The sequence below is a fragment of the Gambusia affinis genome, linkage group LG06 (assembly GCF_019740435.1).
Source record: "Gambusia affinis linkage group LG06, SWU_Gaff_1.0, whole genome shotgun sequence".
Classification (NCBI taxonomy): Eukaryota; Metazoa; Chordata; class Actinopteri; order Cyprinodontiformes; family Poeciliidae; genus Gambusia; species Gambusia affinis.
Genome location: NC_057873.1, coordinates 7928380 through 7955068, shown reverse-complemented (window position 1 = coordinate 7955068; position 26689 = coordinate 7928380). Strand labels below are relative to the sequence as shown.

The window sequence follows — 26689 nt, the reverse complement described above, 5'->3', positions numbered from 1 at the left end:
ATAATTTTCTTGGCTATATTTAAACTGAGAACGTATAGCCTGGTGGGAAGAACCATCCTTTATTAAGAATGGCAATGATTTATGACAGGGTTTGTGATAGGGGAAACATCTAATGTACAGTATAAGTTAGAAAATATGAATGGACACTGAGAGAGATGCAGTGCTTTTTGGCAGTTTACAGACCTCTCTTGGTGAATTTAAAACACATCAAATGTATTTTTCTGAACTGCACAGAGTCAGAACAGGTTACAGGACCTCAGGTATTGATAGTTTTATCAGAAGCTCACACGCTTCAGAAAAGAACAGGTGTGAAATGTATCACTGGGTGCTGGATGATGGGTGGAGCATCATCCAGCACCAGATGCCACAATTATGGGTTGATTCATGGAGAATGTTTGAGATAAGTTACAGAATAACATTCTGAATAAGTTATACTTTTGTCAAGAAGCACAGGTAAAAGGAGAAAAAGAAAGATACAGTCCAACCCATCACCTGTTTACATTTGATACCAGCTCCCATTTGACTTACAGCAGGTTTGTCTAGTAAAGGGAGCAGCTACGTTGTCTTTCAGACTGACACTACAGAGCCCCCACCCCCAAACCCAGAAAGCGGGAGAGGTGGCTTGACACTGGAATCTTTGGGAGTCTTAGTGGTGAGAAAGATCTGTGGTGAGGCCCCTCCTTTTTACTGGGGTGGGATAAGGCAGGGATTGTGGCGCCTCTGAGGTTAGTGGGCTGTCTCATTGAGACACCATCTCCATCATGGGGCTATTTTTATTCCATGTTCTTTTTTTCCTTTTTTTTTTTTTTGTCTACCCCAACAGACCACTCTTGCAATTTTTTTCAACTTTCAAGTTCAGTCTGTCTTCCTGAAGTGTAAATTGTGTGTCTGTATGTATGGATAATGAAGGCATACTAAAAAAACTAAATTGTTTGATTTTTGGATCTCAGTATGTACTTGCTGTTGCCATGTTTTTTCTGTCTCACAGGAGCTTGCCAATACAATTTGAGTTCTGTATCAATGGTTTGGCAGTATCATTGCAGTGCAAAAAGCTCACATTCAAACTAAACAAAACTGTCCTGTTTTCTGTTTTAATTAAAAAGTAACTTTACCCTTTGACCTTCTGCAATGATTCTGTTGTGAGATCCATAATTATTATGCAGGATATATAAGGCCTGAAAAGAGTGAACAGTTTTTGTTGGCATTATATTTCACTAAATGTCATGATTGTATTTGTGAGGGGAAAGGTCCCCACATTTACTCAGCTAATCCTACATGTTGAGTTCATTTGCATGCAGTGCTGTTCGGCCCGTGAGTCAACAGGGGGCTGCCAACTTTCAGGAAGGGAGTTTACCATCATAAAGCAGCTGTCCCACATCAACAGCTCCTGCAGACACAGACAGTGCAATGTTTGTACCATGGCCCATTCTACACAAGAGCAATCCTGAAGCATTTTAACAGCCTGGCAACAGCAAGCTCAGGGACTGAAAAGGTGTCTAGACCAGCCTTCTCAAGAGACTTTTAGTTCACATTAGCACTTTAGGTTAAAAGAAACATCACAACAAGGGTACTAATGAATTTGAGCATAATACCTTCATTAGGACTCCAAACTGGAGGTAACTACTGTACATTTTGTAGATAGAATGAGAGAGAATAGAATAAAAAAAAGACCAAAAACATACAAAATCCTTTGAAGTTATTAATTTGCCTTTGATTTAAGTACTGTGTCAATAAAGTAAATAATTTGATGCATTTAGATTGAAGTTGTTTTATTCTCAGCAACCTTACCTACTAAACAACCATGGCTAAATGAGATCTGTAACTCTCCACCAAAAAAAGAGTTTTATATAAACTATGCTGTCAGCTGTCCTGGCAGAGCTGAATTCATTTGAATAATTTACTTTGCACAAAGGCGTGGAACTGTGGAAATGGTTTATCCATCAATCTAGTCTGGCATAGCTTGAGAAAAACACACTTTCTTCTCCACTGGTAGTTTTTGTTGATCTAATGACATTAACAAACAGTAAATAGAGGCAGTGATATAATAAAGTCTTCTTTGGAGAGCCTGGAAAGTAATCAAATGCTGTGAATCGGTTAGGTGCTGAATGAGCACACCGTTTCCTCTCTGTCATCCAGAGAGCACCCCACCACCATGGTGCTCATTTTCTCTGGTTTCTTTCGGTAACCACATCTAATGATTCCCAGGCTCAAGCAGAGACTGGAAACTAACATTCAGTCCAGTGCGAACACGGTTCTGTGAGCAGATCAAGTCTCTCTTTCCAGTCAAAGAACTCTGACATCACAAAAATAATCCATGTTACTCTACCACCCAGGCCTTAGGAAGACCCCACACCAAATTGAGAAACTCCAGAAGGGGATTACTGAAGCTTACTACAAACCATATAATGTGGTCACTGAAAAGTTCAAAAGCTAGGAACTATGGCTATTGTCTTTTTTAATGTTTGGTGTGGTGGGTAAATCTATTTGAAGATGCTGATATTTATTTTCTCACCATTTACAGAGTAGCACTACACAAAGACAACTTGGAATAATGAAAAACAGCATCATCTTATATTTAACTACACTAAAACATATGTAGTACATGCATGTAGATTTACTTCTAACTTGTACTATCATCATATTAACTTTGTGTTACTTGAAGTAACCTGGTGTTACTTCAGATAACATTATAATAATATGATGACAGTACAAACTAACAGTTCTTTGCTAACACAACACCTTACAGAGAATTAATATAGTCCCAGAAACATCAGTTCAATGGACATAAAATCTTCTCTGAGCTCAAAGCCTCCCCCATCTACTGCTGCAAGATGGGTTCTGGGTTCAACTCCTGACCAAAGAACTCAGTTTGCTGGTTCTCCACATATATGAGTGGGTACTTTGGTTTCATCCTAGTCCAGAAATGTGAATGTTAGGTTAATACCTGCTCAATATTGGTCTTAGGTGTGAGACTTTGCATGCATCGTTGTTTATGTCTGTGTTGGACTGGATTGATGTTTTTTCCTCTGTTTCAACTGGTTGTGTACATTTTGGTGCTGCGTTATTAAACTAAATCATTCTAACTTAAAGTATTACTGTAAAAATAAAACAATTTCTAGTCCAGTGTTTAAGCTTCAGATAATTTTGTTTTTCTCTTGCTGGTCTGTATGTATCTACTGTGACTGAAGCTTTGTCTGTTGTACGTCCAGGCCAAAAATCTTTTCAGCTTGTGTGTTTTGGCCTCATCTTGATGCACCCTTTTCCTGCTGCACAAACTCTGGCCAAATCCTGCAGCTTTGTTTCACCTTCCCAGTCTGAGAACAGAACACTCTGACATAAACTGTTGCTCTTCGTCTCTCTCACTCCCTTCAAACATAACACTTGTTTATGTTTTTTTTCAATTGCTCATCTATCACATAAATTATTTGCATGTCAGCTCAACTGAAAACCTAAAAATCCTCTGCAAGGTAAACTAAGAAACGACTGGAAAAAGATGATCATTTTTTTCTAACATGCAGATAGTTTCCATCAGTGTAGAACCTGTAGAATAGAGCAGCGTAGACATCTAAAACCAATGTCTTGTACACCCTTAAATCCTACCACCTTCTGTCATGTTATTAACTCAAACTTTTATGTATTTAATTTGGATTATATGTGATAGACACAAGGTAGTGGATAATTGTAAAAGTTGTGCATTTGATTTGTATTCACCCCGTCTTGTTCTGAGGCACAGACATAAAATCCATTGTACCTACTTGCATAACACTGTGTGAAGTGGAACATAATATGGGGATTCTTTTGTTTAACAGGGGGAGGAAAGTTAATCAGAGTTGATGAGAAGAGAAATTTACCTAAAGGCATGGGAATCCTGAAACAAAAATTGTGGAAGGACTCAAAGCAGACATTCACTAGGCATCCACACAAAAGTCAGTTTTTATGACTGCGAAGACACTCATTCAGTAAACTGCTTGGTGGGAAACGGTGTTCACATTGAGCTGTTTTATATGAGACAATGAGCTGGATTAAGAGTTAGCAAAACCAGTCACAAGGAAGTGCACCAGCCAGATTACCACTTTGTGCCACACCAGCAGGTGACTGGTAGCTGCCCAGGGCAAGAAACGGGCCTTGCTGCACACTAGATTATCAAACTTGCTAGTAACCATTTGGATTGTGGAAAATGAAGGAATTTGTCATGAGAAATGTAGGCAATCAGTATGCAAGACTATGAAATCTCAACCATCTGCGGACATTGTGCACAGAATACTTAAAGTAGGTGTGACGGGGTTCTCTTATGTTTTAGTCAAACATAATGACTAGTCCAAGTCGGAGATTGTTTTTAGAGGATTTTATTCGGCTTTGGGTCAACAGTTTCACCTCCAGCGTGAGTCTAAGCACAGACTGCCTGCCTGTGGCACAGAGCCCTGCTTTTAAAGCCACAGGCTCCGCCCACAGACACTCCAAACAATCAAGAACTAAACAATTACTTCCAACTCAAATAAACTCTTAAAGTATACAAAATAATAAGAATAATAACAACAACAACAGAAATAAATAAATAAACTTGTAAACAAAAATACAATACACAATTTGATACAAAACACCTGGTACTAATCAGATGACATCATGCAGTCATCATGTGACTGCCTCCTAGCAAGCCACCATCTAGAAAAGAAAAAAAAAAACCTACTTGAAAATAAAACCAGGAAAATGTTTGATTCTGAAAATAATGGATTTTGGATGAATGTTTAACTGAAATAGGAACACCGTGTGTGGACCCACAATGAACCTTCTCAGCTCAACCTGCAACAAAAAAGTAAGTTAGTGATTGTATATGTGCCTGCATAACTGACATGGACTATAAATGTCCTAATTCATGACGGCTCCTCCGTCACATAGGTCATAAAACATATCTAAGTTTATGGTTATAACATGACAAATGAGTTCACATTGTTGTTTGGCCTGACAAAAACCATTTGTGTCTGCTTCCCCATATGGCTAAACTGTGGCAGATAAAGCCAGAATGATAAGCGACAGTCTGGCTGCTTTTTGCGCCAGGAGACTTTACGATAGTTGCGGGATAAGGATGTTTCTCCTGGGAAGTGTTTTTCAGACTGATAGTTCCTCCCTTGCAAAAAGAAAAACACAAATTGAATCTAATCATGCTGGCACTTCATTAAGGCAACCCTTATCTATTATCAGAAACCAGGGTGCTGGAAGCAAGAGGGTGAACAGAAAAAAGTAGGGACAGACATGTCTAAGCAAAGCTTGGGGCTTAAATTGAGGGGGTCCACAGGAACTTTCGCTCATTTGTGTCCATCATGACAGATGCAGAGGCCCAACCACAGTCCACATGTGAAGATTGGAGGCTTATGAGATTGAACATGCTGACATATTCAATCCTCTCCAACTCTCATATCCTCTTGAAATAATACTCTCAGCAGATATACAATATACATTCATCTGATAGCTAAGTTTATACGACGTGTTTACAGACCAGGATAAATGTAACCCTTCCAGTCAGCGGATCCTGATGTTTCCTTCCCCAAACAAACATCCCAGGTTCGGCTACACACTCTCCGGGCTTCTAACGTATGTTGATAATGTCACGTGAAAGCTGAGACAACAACACGGCTCAAAAATTAAAAAGGGATGAACCCTGAAAAATGGGACAGCTTAACTCTAAACAGACCACAACATTTGGAAAAAAAGAACTATGTTTGCACAAAGCTCAGCATCCCAGATTTAATAAATTTCCTTTCCTCAGGAAATATAGGAGTTGTCCTGTGTAGAAGCTCCAGTACAACCACAATGGTGAACTAGTTAATTTGGGATAATTATTAGCTCATGAAATCGATGGGGTCTCTTTTTAGGCTACTTTCTACTCTCCCCTCTTTTTCAATATTGCCATGGTAACAAACCACCACTACAGCTTCATATACACACCATTTTTGCACTCTCGCTGCATGAGGTAAATCGCCTACTATTTTCTCACAGCATCTGCTTGGTTTCTCACTCTTCCTTCTACATCTCACATTTGCTTCTGTCATTCTACACCCTCATTGAGCCTTATTTTCTGCTCCTTATTTAATGTCCATCTTTTTTTCTTCTTCAGTTTTGCCCAATTAAATATCACCCAACTCAAGCTGTGTGTTTTCGAAAAGGGAGCCAATGGTAAGAAAAATCTAAAAGAGGTTATTTTAATTAGACAATTTAAAAGTATGATCAAAATCGTGCGTAATTCATGTAGTTTCATGTGTGAAACAGTAACTAAGACTAAAATTTTAACTGGTGGGGGGAAAAAAAATTAAAGCGAAAAAAGTTTTCCTGCAGAGTGTCTGATATTGGCCCAGTCCTTTACCAGTAACGGAGCCCTTCCCCCACTCTGCAGCAAAAACATTCACCATACGTCTCTGTATGTGTGTCAGCGTGATGAATAAAGAGCGGAACCAGGGCATAGGGTGACTTCACACTTAAACAGCTTGTTTACGAGTAATTCACAAAACTGCGGGAGGTGGGAGGCCCAGTGAAGTTTCCCAACTAAAATTCCTTTTTTACAAATACGTAATCAACATAAAGGAAGGCTACAGAAAACTTTGAGTGAGTCTACGCAAGACTTGTATAATCTCAAATATAGCTTCCGAAAAGCAAAATGTATTCTTTTTATTCTTTCAAAATTGCGAAGACGATCAGTTTAAAAGAAATATGACACTAGAATCAAATTAAATAGATACCAGCAGACCTGCAAATCAGACAGTACGCTTGACATCCCGGGAAGGGAAATGGCCATAAATAAAAAATGTTGCTGCAGCAGTGTTGACAGGAACGTTGACAGAGGAAGAGTGCGGCTTTGAACTGGCTGAAAACCAAATCTAGAACACTCCAATTTTCTTTTTCTCAATTCGACAATGACTTCCTTTTAAAGAACTACTTTGTGTAGTCTTATTGTTGCAACACAATGCAGTTCCATAACCTCACTTAACACGATACAAAACTCTACATCTGAAAGGATTTGCACATATAAAAGTAGATTCAAATTTGTTGATACTTTTGGCATATGGATGTGTGGAAACATGGAACTAATACAATTCAATTTTAAGCAGATACCCAAATAAGGGGTTTCGTCAAAATATCCAACACAAGTAGAGGAGCATAATATGTTGAGACGAAACCCAATAAATTTGATTTCTCCAGAGAAGTTGATTTGTTTCACAAATTTAGTTCAAGTAGTGAAGCTCAAAAATAATATAGATCCATTACACATATTCTTGTGCCATATTCACAGGAATATGATACATAATAAATAAAAAGAAATATTTTAAATTCATACACATAATGTTATGGCCATGTCCTACAGAATCACAGGGAAAATTGCTGACTTGATAGTGTTTTAGAAGACAGTATTTGACACCTTCCATAATGAGGCTAAGTTGCAAAAAACACACATTGCCAGGTAAGATGGCCATTCCAAAGGGGCTGTATCTGACCTTATTAAAATAAAGTTGTATGGTAGGAAAGCTTTTGTTTCAAAAAAGTGCACAAGCAATATTAATGAATGCAGCTTTGAGATGTTTGTTCAGTCTTAAGAAGTTTGAGGAGATCTCAGGTCAGAATCACTGCTTAAACACCAGAGCTGGGCAATATATGTCACCGACATACTGTACTGTAAACGTTGCTTTGAAAATGCACAATTTTACATTATTGGTTACTCATACTGTCTCAAAAAATAAGCAAATGGATCACGTATGGGAGATAAGGGAGATCTACAAGGGTGTCCTCATTTAGAAAGTGTGCCTCAGCAGCCAATCAGCAGGCAGGATGTATTCTTGTGATTTACCACATTAAAAAAACTTTCTGAGTTGAATTAGTGTCATAAATTACATTTTCAATTAAATCGTAATTCATTAGGCGTTGAGGTCACTTAGCAATCAAGAGGCTCCAATTGGCTATACCGAAGATTCTTTTTGCTCCGCAGAAAACTTTGCGAATTGCTGAGAGAAACTGTGTTAAAGTGGACTTCAAATGTATCTTAAATCAAAACCTTGGTCATTATATTGATTATACAGTTATTATAAATTTTGCAAAATCTTTGATGAAACAGTTGGGCTGCACAGTGTGGCAGTGATTAGTGCTGATGCCTCACAGCACGAATGTACTCACTTTCTTTGTGTGTGGTTATAGTGTCTGCCTGTAAATCATGTGGTTCTCTGGTTTCTTCCATCTGTACCAAGCCATGCATACTAGATAAAATAAAAGTTTCCAATTTGTCCCAAGGTATGAGTATTTTCTTGAATGCCTCTGCTGGTCTTTTGATTGAATTAACCATGTCATGCATTCAGCCTCTCTCCCATTGACCACAGACCATTTCCCTCAATAAGTTTTACCTAGGTTAAAGTATGGATGTGTGTAGATGATGAATAATTCAATGGATGAATGAAAGAAAAAGTGTGGTTCTAGTTTTAAAAGGTGTTTTCCTTTTGAGCTTTGAAGTCAAACTTTTTGAATTCTACTGACGCGCCCCTTAATGTATTGCTGAACATGCTACTGAATTCAGATGATGTTATTTTGCTAATAGTAGTTGCCTTAGTGTTTCAAATGTTTTTAAAGAAGCACTAAGATGCATACGCTTATGTAGTAGGTTTTTTTTTTTTTTTTAAATAAACAAAACTCTGTTGTTGGTATGCACATACTGGTATTTAGTCATAATAATTTTGGCACTAACGCATCAAGGCATTCCTACTCATAATTAAATTGTCTCCCTAAAGTGCACTGCAAAATCGAAATTTTAGAGTGCTAAATAATCTAAAAAACTAAGAATAAATCCAAAGTTGTTCCTTAAGTTAAAGCTTTACTTAACTTTAGTCAACCACAAATCTGTGCTGGTTTAAAAATCCAATATAATTTGCACATGTTCACGCTACTGTCCTAGTTAGTGATATATAAGAAAATCAATATTGGAAAAAAGGATTTGCTTACAGAATAATTCTGAAGTGGTGTTTCTCATTTAAGCTTAGAAGAGACATATTTAGGGAGGTTACCAGTTTGTCAGGAATAGACAATCTGATCAGATCAGCTAATGTTTAAATGGGAGACAATACAATATTCTGTGGAAACTTCATGTGGAGATTTGAGGCTTGTGAGTTCGCAACAAGATCTGATGAAAGTTATCATGTATAATTTAGGTTTGAATGGAGACAGCGTCTCAAACCAGATGTCTGGATGCTTTAATTCCTGGGAATGATGCATTGGCTTTCTGAAGTCATCTTCAACTTCTTGTGCATTAGTTTTTCTACTGTTCATTGAGCTGTGAATTGAGAATAATTTTAAAATGTCACAGCTGTGCACAGTGTATCTGGATGCCAAACTATTAAGAACCTTGTTTATGCATCCTTTGAGGGTGATAAGCTTTGCTCGAAAGCCTGGAAGCAAGCCTACGTACGATGTGCTTAGGGGACTTATAGCTAACAGTAACATTTCAGGACACATTTACTGTGCTGCATTGCAGCACAGTCATAGCTCCTGCTAGAGATGATTGGGTGGGCACATTTTAGTCCTCAGCCTGAGTTTTGATGAAAAGTTGGTGCAGAATAGCAATGTGCATGACTTCAGTTTTGTAATCATAGCTAAGATCTATTCCTGAATCTCTGAGTTGCTTTGCATTCCACAAAAAACTGTAAGACAGTTTTGAGGCAGGATAGGTAGGTCACTGCATAAGGAATTTGTGCCACTTTGTCAAACATCTAGATGTGAATAAAAACACAAGCTTACCTGGTTGTCTGTCCCAAATTTCAGATCTTATATTCAGCATGCCAGCTCAAGTTAATTACACCAGGAAGTCTCATATCACACTTTGCTTTGCACACTTAAGCCTTACACAGTAATATAAACACAAGCTTTGCTTTTCAACATAAGAGTCAAAAGAAGCAGCAACATAAATCAAGCAACATCAGACCAAATTAACCTTAATGATGAGGTAGACAACCCTGAGGTAATTAGTTCCTCTGCTGAATCTTTAAATCACCTCTGAGCACTCAGAGGAAAGTACTATTAAGCCAAACAGTAGTCTTTTTATTACAACTAATCATCAATGTGGATGGATTATTATAGGAGAAAAATGTCTGGTGATTGCTTCAAACTGATTTCCCCTCCACCTTTTAAATGTATGCAAACTAATAGCTGGATTAAAGAGGAAGTATGTGGCACATGAGCACACACAAAATGGGAATCTGGTTAAAACAGTCTTAAGTCCATTTTTGCTTGAAGCCAATAGAGACAACGGTGGCGAACCACAATGTAAAAGTAGAGGGTCTCTTCACACAGTTCTCCCCACCTGTGCGGTGTATCATTCTCTCCCACATGCTTTGCTTTACAAGGCTTGGATAAACGAACATGGTAGAACCGGGCCAGGTAAAAGAACCAGGAAATGTTTTACTTAGGATTGTTTTCAATTTCTCTACTGTTCACTGGAATTTTAATTTGGTTTGGGGAATTTCAAACCAAAATGGGCAAGTTTACAAGGAATGTTTAAATTAATAGCTGCTGTAGTAATATAACTCAAACTGTGGCTTGTAGAAGGGTCAAAATATGAAAAGCCATTGGCTGTAAAAGGTGTAACAAAATTGAGATGATATGTAATCCGTAGTCCTATATTGGTTCAATACAAACAAAAACTGCAAATATTTTATAGCTCAGGTCTCTAAGCTCACACAGAAACTGAGACATGTTGTTAATATTAATCATCCGCAAAATACCCTTCATTGCCAGAATACTGTTGATTCCCACATAATTTGACCCAACATGCCAATTCAAAATCCATTCCTACTTGCTTGGCAACTACGTTTTTGAAAGATTTCAATGTTCAGTGTTCCTCCTGGGATAATTAGATCTGGTTGTAAACCAAAGCTGACCTTTTTGAGAGCACAAAAATGCTCAGTAACTCTGTGCTCCAACACATGAATGAGTTTGTTAGGCTGAGAAACGTTTTTCTAAATCATTATGGAGCAACCGGGGGTGTTGAGGTTGCTGGCATTTGAAACCGATGCATTCTTTGAAAAAGTCGTTCGGGATATGGAAACATTTGCTCAGTGGTTAAGATATTTTAAGGTTGTGTAATGTAAGACTGTTTTTCCCCTCTAGGAAGATGCAAATATGCCATGAATGGAAGATTCAACATGCTGGCAACTCCAGATAGAGTATTGTAAAACACCTCACCCGGTTTTGTGTGATGTAGTTTAGGTGGTTACTGATTTTTGTTACCTGGCAAGCTGTCACTCCGCATCTGCTTCCCAGTCTGGCGGCTTCTGATGGACAGCAGGGGCTTGGATGGATGATTTAGCGCAGATTTGCTTTTGAACAGAGAATATCATGAGCAGATGATGCTTCCTGATGCCCGGCTTGTTTAGTGGTGCCAAGTGCCTTGCACATGTGCTGTAGTACCAAGGGGGTGGTGAGAACAGAAGGCCTGGCAGCCGTCATCACAGCCAGTCTCAAGGTTTAACCCCCTCTCCATTAATTTGTCTCAAAGAAGGAGGCAAAGTGAATAATTGCCCCTTTTTAAAAGGTCAAACAAAGAAGCTCCTCTCATTTCTGAATGCAACACAGTGAAAACACATGCACCTGTTTTACTCTAATGGCAACCTTTATTCTTGTGGAAGCCAAACCCAAATTGCACTGAGACCCACAAGTCAGGCTACTTGGGTCATTCAGAGGACTGAGCATCCACAGGCAAGCAGATGTGTTACTATCACCTGCCCTCATCCTGATGTCACCAGACCACAGGGACAACAGGAAGAAGCAAAGAGGCGTAACAGGATCACAGTGGAGACACAACAATGTGGGAAAAGGAAATTGGAAGAGATAAGAAACCTGGTGAAGCAGACAAGGCAAGGAGTGACAACCAGACAATGAGACAGGACACCTCAGCGTCAGAAGATATATGTTACAACTGGGATCAACAACTGGATCCCGCAGCTGGGCCAGAGCTTTGTCACTGCTGCCAGAATCAGATTCCCCAGTGGACTGTCAAGTGTTTCCATTCATTTTCTCAGACTCTTTTCTTTCAGAACACCAACACTCTTTCAGATAAAACTAGTAGTCATACTAGGAGGTCTGCTTCACCTGTAAGAGGCAACTTGGGAAACAGACTGTACTGATGAAATGTCATATCCCACTGGATATATATATAAAAGATCTCTACTTTTTTTCCCCAACCAGCTTTAAGCAGGAAATCTTTCCAGCTGATTTTTATCTTCCAGAACATTCACTTTAATGGCAATACCACATGTGGCTGACCATAGCCTCTGCACTTGAACGCTGAGTTTTCACAGTGATAGGCAACAACTGACAAATTCATACAGCATGTTTTGTGTTTATATGCAAAGTGAACAGAATGCATTAGATTTAACCTTTCAGATACACTGAATTGCATTCGCCAAGGCCCTTCAAAAGGCAGTCGCTGGAATCATGTCTAAAACAATTTTTTTATCCCCATGTTGATAATATCCTGAATCTTCAAAATATGTGTTGTCTGAATGCTGGAGATGCCAGATCTCTAATAGAGATTTCTCCAGCAATACGAAGCAAAAAATCACCCCACAGACCTGCTCCTCCCTCACCTATTGCTGACTACTGCTGGCAGTCAGCAGGGCTAAAAGAGGGCTACATATATGAAGATGCCATATCAGATTATGAAACTCTGAGATTTATTTGTAAACTCATACTTTCACACTTGGAAGTCAGACTTCAGGGGGTGTCCATCCTGGTAGAGGTGGGGAAAAATCGATCCAAAATATCAATACTAAATTGGTATCGGTATTAGATCAATAGTAACGTGATAAGATCAATACACGAGTTTTAGACTTTCTTAAATGTTATTTTATTTTTATGTTGTTTTTCAGCTCAAAATCTTTCAGCTCATTCAGAGCTCAGGTTTGATCTTATTAAATCCCATTTTCTACTACCTTCTTAATTTAGTAATTGCTGTTAATGTTTTCCTCGAAACCTTCCCCACAACCCTTTCCAAGCTATTGCTGCGAGACTTATAGTGAATTCACAGATGTCTAAACAGACAAAAAAAAAAAAGCTCTCTATCTGAAGAAACTGGCCTAAACAACCCACCTTCAGTTCAGACATACATGACTGTTCATGTTCACATCGCTGCCCCTGCTCAACTCAGGACTAAGTGTTCAGGGAAGTATTACATTTACCAACACATAAAGTAGCACATCCAGTTTCCTGCAATTCTGGCATTCCTGGTAAATACTGCTATCCCACAGAACCACAGCAAAGCTTGGTTGTTATGAGGAGGAAAAAGAAACAGAGGTAAAACCAAGTGCAGAGTCAGCTATGCTTCGAGCTAAACCAGTCTCTCAGTCAGACAGGAATGGCTAGCATTAAAACTGACAAGTGAACATTTCATTTGACACACACAATGGCCAGAAAATTTTCTGGTGAGAAATGATTGCATGTTTAGTGTACCAAAATACAACTCAGAAATTGGCATTTTCCTCACATCTCCATAATTAGCTTTTCTTATTTTCAGAAAGCTAAAGTCTTGGAACATCTTTATTGTAAAATGGAATTTTTATGCATGCGGCATGTCCTTTTTTTTATAGTCGGACAGGTTTCCTTTCTGCTAAAAAAAATTTGTCCTTCATTTTTGTGGTCCTTTTGCAGAAATCTAATTTGGATAAAGGTCATAATAAACAGTTTTAATGCACAATCCTTATAAGGTTCAACAAAAAAGAGATTGAACAGTGAGAGAGGAGAAACTGCTCAGAGCTGAAATTAAAAAATGAGGTAATTGTCTAAATAAGCAAAAGGACAAAGAAACTAATTTATGTTTCTAAAGGGCAACTGCATTGCTAAACCTAATTTCTTATCAGGTTTCTGTTTAAATTCCACTTTAGTTTGCAATCTAAATAAATGAGTCTATTAAAAGCAGCACACAAGAAGCAAAGAATATTTATAAATTAAATTTCAATGCATTTGTGCAGACCTTTTGAAAGACTATTGAGGAATGATAAACAAAAGCTGCTCCTGTGATTAAACTGTGCATACCTCACCTTTGTACTGATTGTAGCACAAGCGTAATCATTTTTTATTCAATTAACGTAATCCACCTTTTTTTTACTTGCTAACACTGGTGTGAGGAAATGGTTTGTAATGATTGAAATTAGCCTTATATGCTTCTGGTTGGTGGTTGCCAGTAGGTTTACCAGTGTAGTAAGAAGAGTGGAGAAACCATGAGGGGCTGGTGTGAAAGAAAAGACATTCATTCAATCAGTAATACTTTTTTCTCCACAGCAATTATGAGTAGTCTTTTTCCTCCGTAGACCGGCTACTTTTATGTTGGTAGGAATGGAGAAGTGATTTGGAGTGCCACTTCACTGAGGTACCTCTTTCAACTAGGCTGCCTTTAAAGAATTCAGCGCGGAATAATGAATATGTCTGAGGGTTGCTGTTTGAATGCTGGGAAAGTCTTAGCTGTAACACTTTTCTAAAATAAAAACTAGAAGGATCACAGTTTTTCATCCCAAGAAACATTAAAAAGTCATGGCCATAGCAAACAATCCAATAAAGGGAAAAAAAACCCTGAAAGTTTTAAAACACAATAGATTCCTTTAAGAGAACAGTCATTTTTAATAAAAGCACAGAGAAAGAATAGACTTTTAAGCGTCACTCTGAGTCACAGCTTCAACAAAGAAAAGTTGTTTTCTCCAGTAACTACTGCAATCACGGTTTGTCTCAAATTGCTGAGGGGGCAGCAGTAGCAGTCATAAAAAAAGATCCATTCTCTAATGAAAGTAGGAAAGGTGACACACAAAAAAACTTATAATGGCCTATCATCACACCCCACTAATGAAAAATGAAAGGGGATCAGATAAGAATTTAAGAGGCAGACAGAAAAGGAAGCCCCCCTGCTCATGTCACCTCCGCCACTTCTGCAGGCGCTTGTCAGGGTTCATTTCCCCCACAGCTGCCAAGAGACCCCTCTCGCTTTTCTGCTGGAGCCAAAGGACCCCCACAAAAACAAAAAACAGACAGAGGTACAATTCTTAGCAGAGAGCCTCTATGTTAACTCAAAACTGCAATTATATTTGTAAATTATTCTCTGGTGAAACATTCTGATATAACCAACTGAAAAGATTTATTACTGAAACATATGATTAAAAAAAGTACTGAAAACAATAAATGACTAACTCCTTAAGCCAAGAAAACCTCACTTTACTCTACACTGTTTCCCATTGCAATGAACATACTGAATACATGGCATTTCAGAAGCAACTTTCAGATTATCTTTCTGTTTAAGAATGTTCTTTATAGTCAACTGAAAAGGACTGACAGGAAACAGATGAGTGAAGTGGACCCACCAATATTGTGCCCCTGATCCACCACAGGAGGTAATAAACCTCAAATCACTATGAAGTTGAAGGGGTAAAACAGGATTAGGAAATAAGCAAGACACAGAATATGAAACAAAACAAAGAGTTCATCTATTGCAACAGGAGTGCAGAGAATGGAAAAACTACACGGTTAACCGTTGTCTATCTGATTTCAGAAATAAGCATAACATGTTTAGGATGCTTCACAACCATTTTGCGTCTCTATAAAGCACTGAGTATAACTGAAAGGCCAGCTTGATGACTGTAACACAGCTCTGCTGTAGGAAAAAATTCCTATCAGGGTAAATCTCGAATTCATTTTCTTAGGCATTGCTCAGGTGAATAGTGAGAGTTGTAAGCTAGACCTCTTTCATTCCATAATCTCTGCTACATGGTCTGTAAGCACACGTGTGTGTGTGATGAAAAAACTAAAAGTGATTGATAGATTGGTTGATTATTTTGAAACTGAAATGAACCGAGGTATGTGTTAGTGGTAATTCATTGTTCATCATGCCCCCCCAAAAAATCTATAGACATAGATTAATTGCTTATCTGGTGATTAAGTTGTATATAACACAATGTCAGATGCTTATTAAGGTGATGCTGAAATTTTAAACAGATTTATGTGATTGGGTATTAAAAATGTCTCTCCCTCATTATCACTCATAAAATTTTGTAATATTGGCTATCATCTTACATTTATGGAAACAGGGCTGATGTTGCCAACATCTTGTCAAATAATCATGCAGTAATTACTGGTTTGTTTAATTAGTTTTCTGATGTCACAGAAAGGATCCACACATTTGTTATGTAGTGCACAACAAAGAATGTCTCCTCTTGATACATGCATGCAATCTGCAGGGAATACAATCTAAAATGAGTAGCATACAAATGAAACTTGTAGGACATAAGACTAAGAATACCACATTATGAGAATTGCATAAGCAGTTAGGTCCCTGTATATCATTGGATTTGTTATGTAATAATATCTTTTGACCGCCACACTATTTGTAAAACTTGCAAAAGTAGGCAGAATCAGGATAGCAAAAAAGTAGACTTAAATTAGTAATGCCTCATAATGCATTTCAGTTTGTAGCTCAGTGTTTGTAAAATGTGGTTTTCCATGTCATACTTGACTTACCCACTGAAGGAAATGTTTTCTACGCAACCGATTTTTTCTATTGAATTACAAAATTGACTGCTGTTAACTTATTTTCAGTTATCTCTGGACCTCCCTGATCTGATTATAAAATTATTTAAAAACCAAGTGATGTATAGTGGAACGTGACAGAAGAGCACAGGCGCAGAACTGTGGAGCCAGATTTCATTGGAATAATTATAAACTGCTGTGCTGGTGACCCACAGAGTAAAATAAATAGAGAAACTTCAAACCTCTGAATTAATGATCACAATGCCCTTATTGTAAAGGGTTTTTTTGGACCAGAACTGTGGATGGAAAGGGGACAGACACAGTGAATTTAGTCTACTGAGAAAAAGGGCAGTCATCTGATGTCTTGCTGTGATGTTTGGATGTAAAGCTGGCACCCTGAGTAAGAGCAGTCTGTTCTCACATGATCCGCCAAATACACATGAGTGCAACAGCTAGGCATGCCAAAAAAAGAGGCTAAAATCAGTGCCTTTCAGTGTCTAGCTCACATTTAGCCAACCAATTTTGCATGGTGTGGGAGCAGCAGTGAACGTAGTGACCATGGATCATGAACAAACTTTTAGTATTTGGTTTGATTAATGTTTTTTTTTTTTTTTACAACCAGCTTCAGAACACCTCAAAAATCTCATTGAGGTTTAAAAATGAAAGTCAGAAGAATCGGAACGACGCTATCTAAAAAGAAACAAACATTTCTGTGGATTATTTGGTTGTGAGAGAGTGAGAAAAAAGAACACGTTTTTAAAAAGCAACAGAGCTAAACAGAGTACTTTATAGAATAGCATGTTTTATTCTGGATTACTCATGGCAGCCTTTTGGAAACCTCTACATTCAGTAGAGGACACAAAAAGACATTTTATTTTGTTATGCTAGTTGTGCTAACGACACTCGTGGTCAAAAGAAGATGTGAAAGTCAGGTCATAAAAAGCACACTCCCTAATAATTTGGACTTTGTTTTAAAATAACAGTAAAACCTTTTCTACACCCCCACAACACTAATATTAATCTGCTTCTCAGATAAAAAGTAACTTTTTGCAAAGTGTTTTATATATGTTCTTATACTTCTTAAAGAAAAAATAAAACTGACTAGATCTGCAAAGTACATATCAAAGTGTTGTAAAAGCTGGAAATTATATTCTCCACAAACGTCTGATTGGTGCAAAATTATATATTAAAAAAACACAACTCAAAAATATATATAAATTACTTCAAATTACACCCAACGAACTTCTTTCCCATTGAAATATCTTCCTTTTTCCATTAAAATTGCCAGACATAGCTGAGAAAACAACATTTCCAAGGAAACAAAACTACAGCTGAATAGAGAGGTGTAATTTATCTGAACTTTAATTAATCTTGTCTTCTGTGGCCATTTTTTTCCACAATGAACAAGGCTAATTAAGTTGCCTTTTAAAAGTGACATAACATATAATTCTTTAGATAAAGCCCTGAATTTGTCTCTGCCTGTGTATGTGAAAAACCCTTTTGTGTCTGAGCTGACAGGGTACCTTGAACTGCCCCTGTTACCCTGGAAACCTTTCGAGAGGTGAAAGAAAGGACAGCCAAAATAGAGATCATCTTGGCCTACAATTGCAGGTAAATCCTCAATAAGACCATCCAATTTCAACAAATTTACCAATAAAAATAATTTGCCTCTGAGGAATGAAAGGTCTCAATAAACTCACTGAAATACTGTCTGCTATTGATTCTATGAATGTACATTAGTTTTGTGTTTCCAGAAATCTTTCCTGCGATTTTCAGGCAGCACCTTTGGAACTCGGCCTGTAACTGGAGGAGTTCTGATTAACATTAATCTCTCTGCATACTTTAACTAAAATAAAAATCCAGAGAAAAAGGTCCTACCTGAAGAATGCAGGTCCCTGGAGCTGTGTTTTCCTTGATGGACACGTTGTAGAAAGTTTTCTCAAAAACAGGCTCATTGTCATTTATATCCTGAAGTAAGATGTTAACCACTGATGTGGAAGAAAGGGGAGGGTTTCCTCCATCTGTGGCAACAACAGTTATACTGGGACTAGGGTTCTTTTCATAATCCAGCTGGGATAGAGTGGTAATAATGCCTGTGATTGAGTCTATGCTAAACCAGCTGTAGTAGCCACTTGGATCTTGCAGGATGCTGTAGTTAATATCTCCATTTGGCCCCTGGTCTTTATCTCTTGCAGTTACCTGCAACACAAAGCTGCCTGGGAAGACCACTTCAGGGATCAGTTGTCTGTACACTGGCTGATCAAAAAGAGGAGGGTTGTCATTGATGTCTGTCACCTGGATGACAAAGGAGGACTCCGCCCGTAGTGGGGGTGTGCCCGAGTCTGTTGCCATCACTCTCAGTTCATAGGTGTCCCTCTCCTCCCGGTCCAGTATTTGGTCCACACACACAAGATATATGATGCTATCTTTTGTTGTCAGGCCAAATTTTCCATCTCCTCCTTCTAACGACACATTCACATTGGCATACTCTCCGTAATCTGGGTCGGTTACTGAGATCCGGGCTACATACTGGCCTGGCTGAGCGCCTTCGGAGATTCTAGGAGACCCATCCTCACTTAAAAAGATGATAGTCATGGTGGGCTGGTTGTCATTGTAGTCTCTGACATGAATAGTTACAAAGGCATTGGTCACTTCTGGATGGGTTGCATTATCTTGAGCCTGGACCACAAGCTCATGGACTCTTCTCATCTCAAAGTCCAGCGGCTTGTTCAAAGTGATTATCCCAGAGCGAGTGTCCACGACAAAGTACCGGTTGGGGTCACTTTGCCTCCTGTTGATTTCATACAGCACCACCCCATTATCGCCCTCATCAGTATCTGTTGCAAACACCTGGAGGATGTTGCTTCCTGGTTGGAGATTCTCAGATATGATAGCATGATAGCGGCTCTGGTTAAAAACAGGAGCGTTGTCATTTATATCTTGTACAATAATATCTAAAGTTATCTGGTCAGTTCTTTTGGGTGAACCGCCATCAAAGGCCTCTAAAGATAACGTGTAGGTTGATCTTTTCTCTCGGTCTAGAATGCCATTGACCACCAAGTCCAGGAAGAGAACCTCACTGCTTCCCCTCCTTGTCTCCAAGGTGAAGGCCTGGCCAACATTTCCATCCTTGATAAGATAACCCTGTGTTGTGAACTGTCCTTTATCACTGTCCACAGCTGGCTCAAGAGGAAATCTTGTGCCAATGGCTGTCTGCTCTGGAATTTTAAATGTCACTCTTTTTCGGGGAAACTTTGGAGCGTGGTCATTTATATCATTTACGTTAATAGTCACTTCAACAGTCACACCTGTCATGGTGACTGCAATGAAGCTGTATCTGTCTCTCAACTCCCGGTCCAGAACTTTGGCGGTTTTAATTATACCCGTGCTTTCATCTATGTCCAGATCACTGCCCACTCCAGTGCCCTCGTGGTCAGAGATGAAATACAAGGAAGCCGTGACACCAGGAGGAAGTCCAGCGCTGATATCACCCACAACTGTGCCAGCTGGTTGTTCCTCATCTAGCTGTAGCTCAAGGGTCCCGAGGACAAAAGATGAATGGAGTGTTAAAAGCTCCAAGGCCACATACACTGTTAGCACTATCCTTCTGCTAAACCACCCCTCAAAGTGCAAAGGATCCATTTTAGACTTTCCAAAACCCTTGGCAGCTGTCTTCATCTTTGCTTCTTCGTTTTAAGCCTGAAAAAATACAAAAAGAGGGAAACCTGAGTTATATCGAAGTGTCACAACACCAGGAACCAAGAAAAATATTTGCTTAATATTTCTAAGGTATTTTAAGAAAAAATAGGAATGTCTTTAACACCTTCTCATATGTTTTTTGGCTGATTTCTCTACCATAATATAGAAAAGGTCTAGTATATGAAATTTTCCAACACGTCTTAGCTCAGCTAATAAGTCAACACCTTATTCCTTCTTTAAAACTCTTCTTTTCTATGGAAGCAGCCAAAACCCAGACCACAGCTTACCCCCTCAGAAAGTGAGTCTGGGGGTGCTTCATGCAAAGAAGGTGAGAAAATCGCATTTGTCTGGAAAACCTACATGTTTTCTGGAGGAGGATGTTCACATGTAAAGCAGGGAGTGTGTGTTTCTGTTGCATTTGCAGTGGATATGAAAGTTTTACACACCACCTTCAATGTGGCATGTGTCCTGCATTAAGTGAAAAAGCAATAAATCTGTAATAAAAAAAAAACTGTAATAAAAAGAGAAGCTGCAATAACCTGATTACATAAGTGTGTACCCCTTAAACTAATAATTTGTTGAAGCACATTTTGATTGAAGTCCAGCCTTCCATATTCCACCAGGCCTTCAATTATACAGAATCTAAACAACCATAAATAATATATAGCTGCAAAAGTCAGCTAAGCTTAACTTTCATTTCCATCCTTTAGCTAAAGCCACAGTTTGCAAAGAGGTTACAAAGAACCACCAGAGGTACAAGGGCACACAAATATATTTACCATATTTACATTAAAGACAAAGAAAAATCCAATCGAAAATCAGTGTGGTCACCTGGAGAGGGCTGTGGGAAAGAGATGTCCTGAATCTACTTCGGAAGACTTCAGCGAGACAGAGTTGGTAAATATTGCCAATTGAAGTTGTGGGATGCCGACTGACTCTTTTAAAAGGGAGACAGGATGCTAAAATTGTCCTGATCTTTGTGACTCTGGTTTCGTGTTCAGCTTTATTTTGGTATTTCATATTATATTTCCTGAAAACAACTTCAATTTCTTGCCTCCTCGCACAGCTCCACACAGTTTCACCTTATTTACTTTTGAGCGTAAATATCTCTCAGTTGGTCAGCTCATACTGATTCAGGAAGATGCGAGTTGTGTGGGGAAAGTGAGACAATAGAACATATAACGTCTATTTGTAGCAAAAACCAGAAAGCAAAGCAGGACTAATCAGTCTTGAAATTGATAAAGAACAGTGCAATCTCTTAAGAAAACAACCCAATTAAGATCTTTTGATGTATGTTAAAAGATTATTTTTTGTCATTTGAAGTTAACCAGATTACTTACAAATATAGGGTGTTTTCTTTTAGTTTGTTTTTGGGGTTTTTAGCCTGCTTTTCTTGATTCACATGCCATCTTATAGCCAACCACTATTAAAATCAAGAAGATGATTATCCTGTCTTCACCCAAGCCTGTTTCTCTGTCGTCTGCTTTTTTAAGTAAAGCTATTTATTTTCACTTGGCTGTGTCATGCATGCGTTTGGGTCTTATTCTAGACCATTACATAACAGATATTGAATTAGAGGTGGTTGAAAAAAGTATAAGCTTAAGGATCCACAATTATGCAATCAAGTTGTTATAACATATTTAGTATTATTATATTTTTTAATCATTTGAATTGCACAGGATACATGTTCAGTTTAAAAAACAAACAAACAAAGAACACTTTTTGCTACCTTAAACTGATTTTAAAAACAGATTTTCCATAGCAAAAAGCATCCATGAAGAATTTGGCATTGCACCCAGTCCACCACAGACAATCTGTAACTGAGAATGGGAGACACTGTGAAGCTGTGTGGAAACAGTTCAACAAGATAGTCACCATCTGCTGAATAATCCTGAACCACTAAGTGTTTGGCACACAGAAAATTATCATGTCTTTTGAATCAAATGGAGAAACTGGCTTCCCAATAGTGTGTGGTTCTGTCTAGATTGAAGTAATTCAAAACTACTTTCCTTGTTTTCAAAGAAAGTTCTACTTCAGCTTGGAGGAAACGTATAAAGACGAACGTAACACAGGATTGAATTTCTAAACAGCAAAATTTCTCAAGAAAGCTTTCCAAGACTCCCCCCAGTGGTTTAACAGACACATACATGGAAACATTCACAACACATCTGCGTATGCATGTGTATGTGTGTGTGTTTATGAGTGTGAGTGTACCCACTAAATCCCTCCCATGTGTCTGTGAGCGCAGTGTGGTGATCTGTCTCAGCCACAGTAGTAGCGGTGTGTTTGAGTGACAGAGTAGTAGGCTACAGCAGAATTGAAGGGCTCCACGCAGTCTACCTCTTTCCCTTTTTCTGGCTCGACAGCATTATAATTGAGGTCCTCTGGATGTTGGCCATATGTACACAAGATTCCAGGCCTAATTTCAGTCTGCCATAATTCAAAGCCCACAACACAGAAAATGTTAACTTTTAATGTAGTAAATTCCATTTTATGTGAGCAGAGACAAACCTATAGGGTCTTGTTTTAAAGTATGTAATTCGATAAAGTGTTGCAAGTGGCTGTCTGTAGTTAGCAACGAAACTAACTTTAATCCTAATGTCCTACATTAAGTTCCAATTCATATTTCTTTCAAGAAGACAATATAAACTCCAAATAGCACAACCTTATAAGTCAAGCGCTAGAAATTCACCGTTACATTCCATCACTTGGAGTGCCTTGCACGTTCTCCTCTTGGCAAAAATATATAAGCACACATCCATGACAACCTGAAAATCTTGACTCTGCATGAACTTTGTAGTCTCAGTATTGATTTACTTTACAGCAACACTGGGGATAAACTTCAACATCCAAAGCACAAAAGGGAGCATTTTAAGGCCCACATCTTTGACCAAATGCCACGACTGAAATAATGCATTTTCTAGTTGAGCTCCAGCAGTGGACCTCTGCAGAGCAGTTCAGCCTAATGGATATAGCAGACACAGCTGGGTAAGACAATTGCACAATACCAAGTTTAGTAAAGTGTGTGGTTTAAAAAATATATAGAAAGAAAGGAAAACACATTTTTGTACTAATGCCAATAAGTACACCGAAGGAGAAACAAACACAGGCGCCCAAACATAACGGCAATACAAGTTTAGTTTCTGAAAAACAGAACTCCAAAGTTACAATATTTTATTAATGTTATGGTGACAAGAGGCAGTTCTGTAAAATAAACTCTTTGTAAAAGTGCTCTCATCCAGAAAAACACAATATTCTTCCATGCATCAAGAGCCACAGATGATGTTTAGTAATTTCCCCTGGAACTTATTTCCATGTATCGGAAACAGTAAACATGGACGAAGGTGCTCTGGTAGGCCAAGACTATTGAACGTTTTGACCCAAATGCAAAGTTCTGTGTGACAGGATACTAAAACTAAACCTTAACACCAGTCACAGTGTGAAACATGGTGGTAGCATCATGCTGTTAAGATGCTTTTCTGCAAAATGAACACAAGCTAAATACAAGGCAATCCTTCACGAAAACGGTTATTGAGGCTACAAAAGACTTGAGACAGCACCATCCTGGAGGACAGTGACCATAATCAGACAGAAAAATCTACAATGGAATATTTTAGCTTGAAGCATAATCATTTGTTAAATTGGACCTATGCAGACCAAAATCAATTTAGAATTTGTGGCAATGTTGTAAAACTTGTCTGACCTCCAGCACATCACCACTCATTCATGCTCTCTTTGTTCTTCCTCTTCTACCCACCTCACTGTTCCCTCCTTCTACCTCATCACCAAGGGAAGAAGAGCCTTTTCTCCTGATATCTGCAATATTGACCCTCTTCTTACTATTAAATCACAACTCAAATCGCATCTGTTCTAGTTGGCTTTTTCATTGTAATTTCTTGTTTTTTATTGTTTTCTACAACATCTGTTTTAATTTTTGGTTTATTTTTGCATTGTTTTTTCCTCGTAAAGTATCATCAAAAAGATGATACTCTGCCTTTATTGACTACTGCACTAGTCAATACAAGGAGAATAGAGTCAATGAAAATGAAAATGAATTTTAATGTAATAACAAATTAAAATAAATTTTCATTGATTCCATTTTCCTCTGACAAAGATGAAGGGGCAGAAATTGCAGCCTCTAGCTGTCCAAAGCTAGTAAAGACTTGCAGCTGTAATTGAGGTTGAAAGGCGATGCTACAGATATTACAAATGCAAACTACACTTGTTCTAATCACTAAATTTTAAAAACATACACTATATTCCTTCGATTGAATAGTTAAATTCCACTTTATGTTGATCCATTACAAAAAATTCTAATAAAATTCATTGAAGATGGTGGTTGTACTGTGACAAAATGTGGAAAAAATCCAAAGCAATAATTACTTTTGCAAGGCACTGTATGTGTGTGAGATTGTTAGTAATAACTTTAGCCATGGCCTCATTTTTCTTCCTAAATCCTTTAAACTATGCATGTCAACCAAACAATACCAAAGCTGTAGGTTTGAAACAAATATCTTTCTGAACACTGTGTTAAATGAACTGAATTGAAAGCTGAAAACGTCAGCGATATGATTCATCTTCCTCTCTGTTATTCACACCTCATAATGGAAAATGTGTTCCATTTTGCTCAGAAAGGAGATTTGCCAAAATGTACCTGACTTCTCAGGTTTCTCTGAAGTATTATTTACGTCCTGCACTGCTGTAAAACCAAACACATCTCTGGTTAGGCATGTTCCACTAAAAACAAAAGCAAACTTCTGTCTCTCACCTTGAGCCAATACAGACAATGAATGTGACATAACGAGACTTACAAAAAAAAACTTTTAGAATTTGGAAGTAGAGGAAACTGCTGCACATGAAGCTAAAACAACTGCTTTGCATTTGATCTAGTAATATGCATTTCAGGATTGTCTATATAAAGTTGCAAACATACATATTTTTAATCTTGTGTTATGTCTGTAATTTCACTTGCTCAGAGAACAGCTTGAGGTCTAGCAACATAAATCAAAATACAGTACAATATTCCTCAAAAGCAATGGGACAGCTGACCTACTTTAATAAACACAACTAAATTTTTATTATCATCAGACAAAAAGGGACAACTGTAGTGACAGACTTTATAAAAGGAGCATGTCAGAATTCCAGTTAACTCAAAGAAAACGTCTGTGGTTTCGAGACCATGCCAGCCAAGCGAGGCTCAGAGGAGCCATAATGGAAACCACAGACAGAGCAGCAGATTGCCTGGACATGAGGATGACAGGCTTAGCACAAAGCAAACTAAAATGCTATGAATGTTGGCCAAACTAAGTGCTGCGTTTCTGTGCCTCACATTAGTCTTTGAAACCTCGCTCCGTGTGCATGTAAAAAGAGCAGGAAAAGCCATCATGGGCCTCCACATGCATGTGTGCTCCCCTGGTCATAACAAACACTGCGTTGAAAAGGCACACTTTCTCTTTTTTTCCCCCCTCTGAGCCCTTTAGCCAGAGTATATGAGGGTGCGTGACAAGAAGAATCATCTTCTTACCACATCAAGAGCAGCATGGGTCTGTTTAACTATTTGTTTAAAATGTTCTAGCTAAAATAATAATGATATATTTTAAAGTGAAATTTTTTGTCACTGCCCTGGCAGCAGCACACAGAACTCCATCGGTAAAAACACATGTGCATTTAGTTACAATACCAGTGATGCAAGAAGACAACAACTAAAACAAAAGGTCACCGTATGTGAGAATACTTAAAGGGATAGTCCAAGGTTATCTGAAGTGATGTTCTGTTATAAACATCCAGATGTCTACCTGTAATAGATAACTCCCTTGGCATTTTCATTTTGTATGAATCCAGATTAGATGGTTCCAGGAGCTGGAGTTAAACACTTGTTAGAGAGGGGAATGGAGCAAAGTGGACTTCCACCATATTAAAACCAACCTGATCTCCAAACATCACAATGGTTTATGTAAACACTACTTTATGAAAAGTCATCACATTTGAAATGAGTGGCTATTTACACAGGAAACTAAAGTCGGCCGAAGTGTTCCACAAATGACCCTCTGTGTGAAACAAATTCTTTCCACTCAAAGAAAATTAAGGGAATGTAAAAATAAGAAAACTTAAACCACTATAATAATTTTTCCTTTTACATCACCTTACTTTTATATCAAAGAGTTAGTCTGGCTGGAAAAAACATGTTTTCCACTATCAGCATGTGTTTCACACTGAAAAATCATCAGTGCTGCACAGCCTCCTAACTTTATTTCCCATGAAACAATCACATCAGTGTAGGTAATTGCCCCATGTAAGTGTGTTGATGCTTAGCATTTGCATAAACTGTTTTGACTATTTCTTTTAGATTTTGTTCACAGGTGGACTTTATTAACACCAAGCCAAATGGGGAAGGAAGTAACAAGATGAGAGGATGGATATGAAGCAAATAGTCTAGAATCGGAAGTGGAACCCTGGACTG

At 38.2% G+C, this 26689-nt stretch overlaps 1 protein-coding gene across 1 annotated transcript in view; it reads right to left on the bottom strand.

The window, feature by feature from the left end:
* LOC122832680 (protocadherin-16-like) overlaps positions 1-26689 on the bottom strand; it is a 91153-nt gene that overhangs the window by 62921 nt on the left and 1543 nt on the right. Inside the window, exon 2 of the mRNA XM_044119673.1 lies at positions 18409-20229. Coding sequence (XP_043975608.1) covers positions 18409-20208 — 1800 coding nt within the window. The 5' untranslated portion in view covers positions 20209-20229. The remainder of the gene's footprint in view (positions 1-18408; positions 20230-26689) is intronic.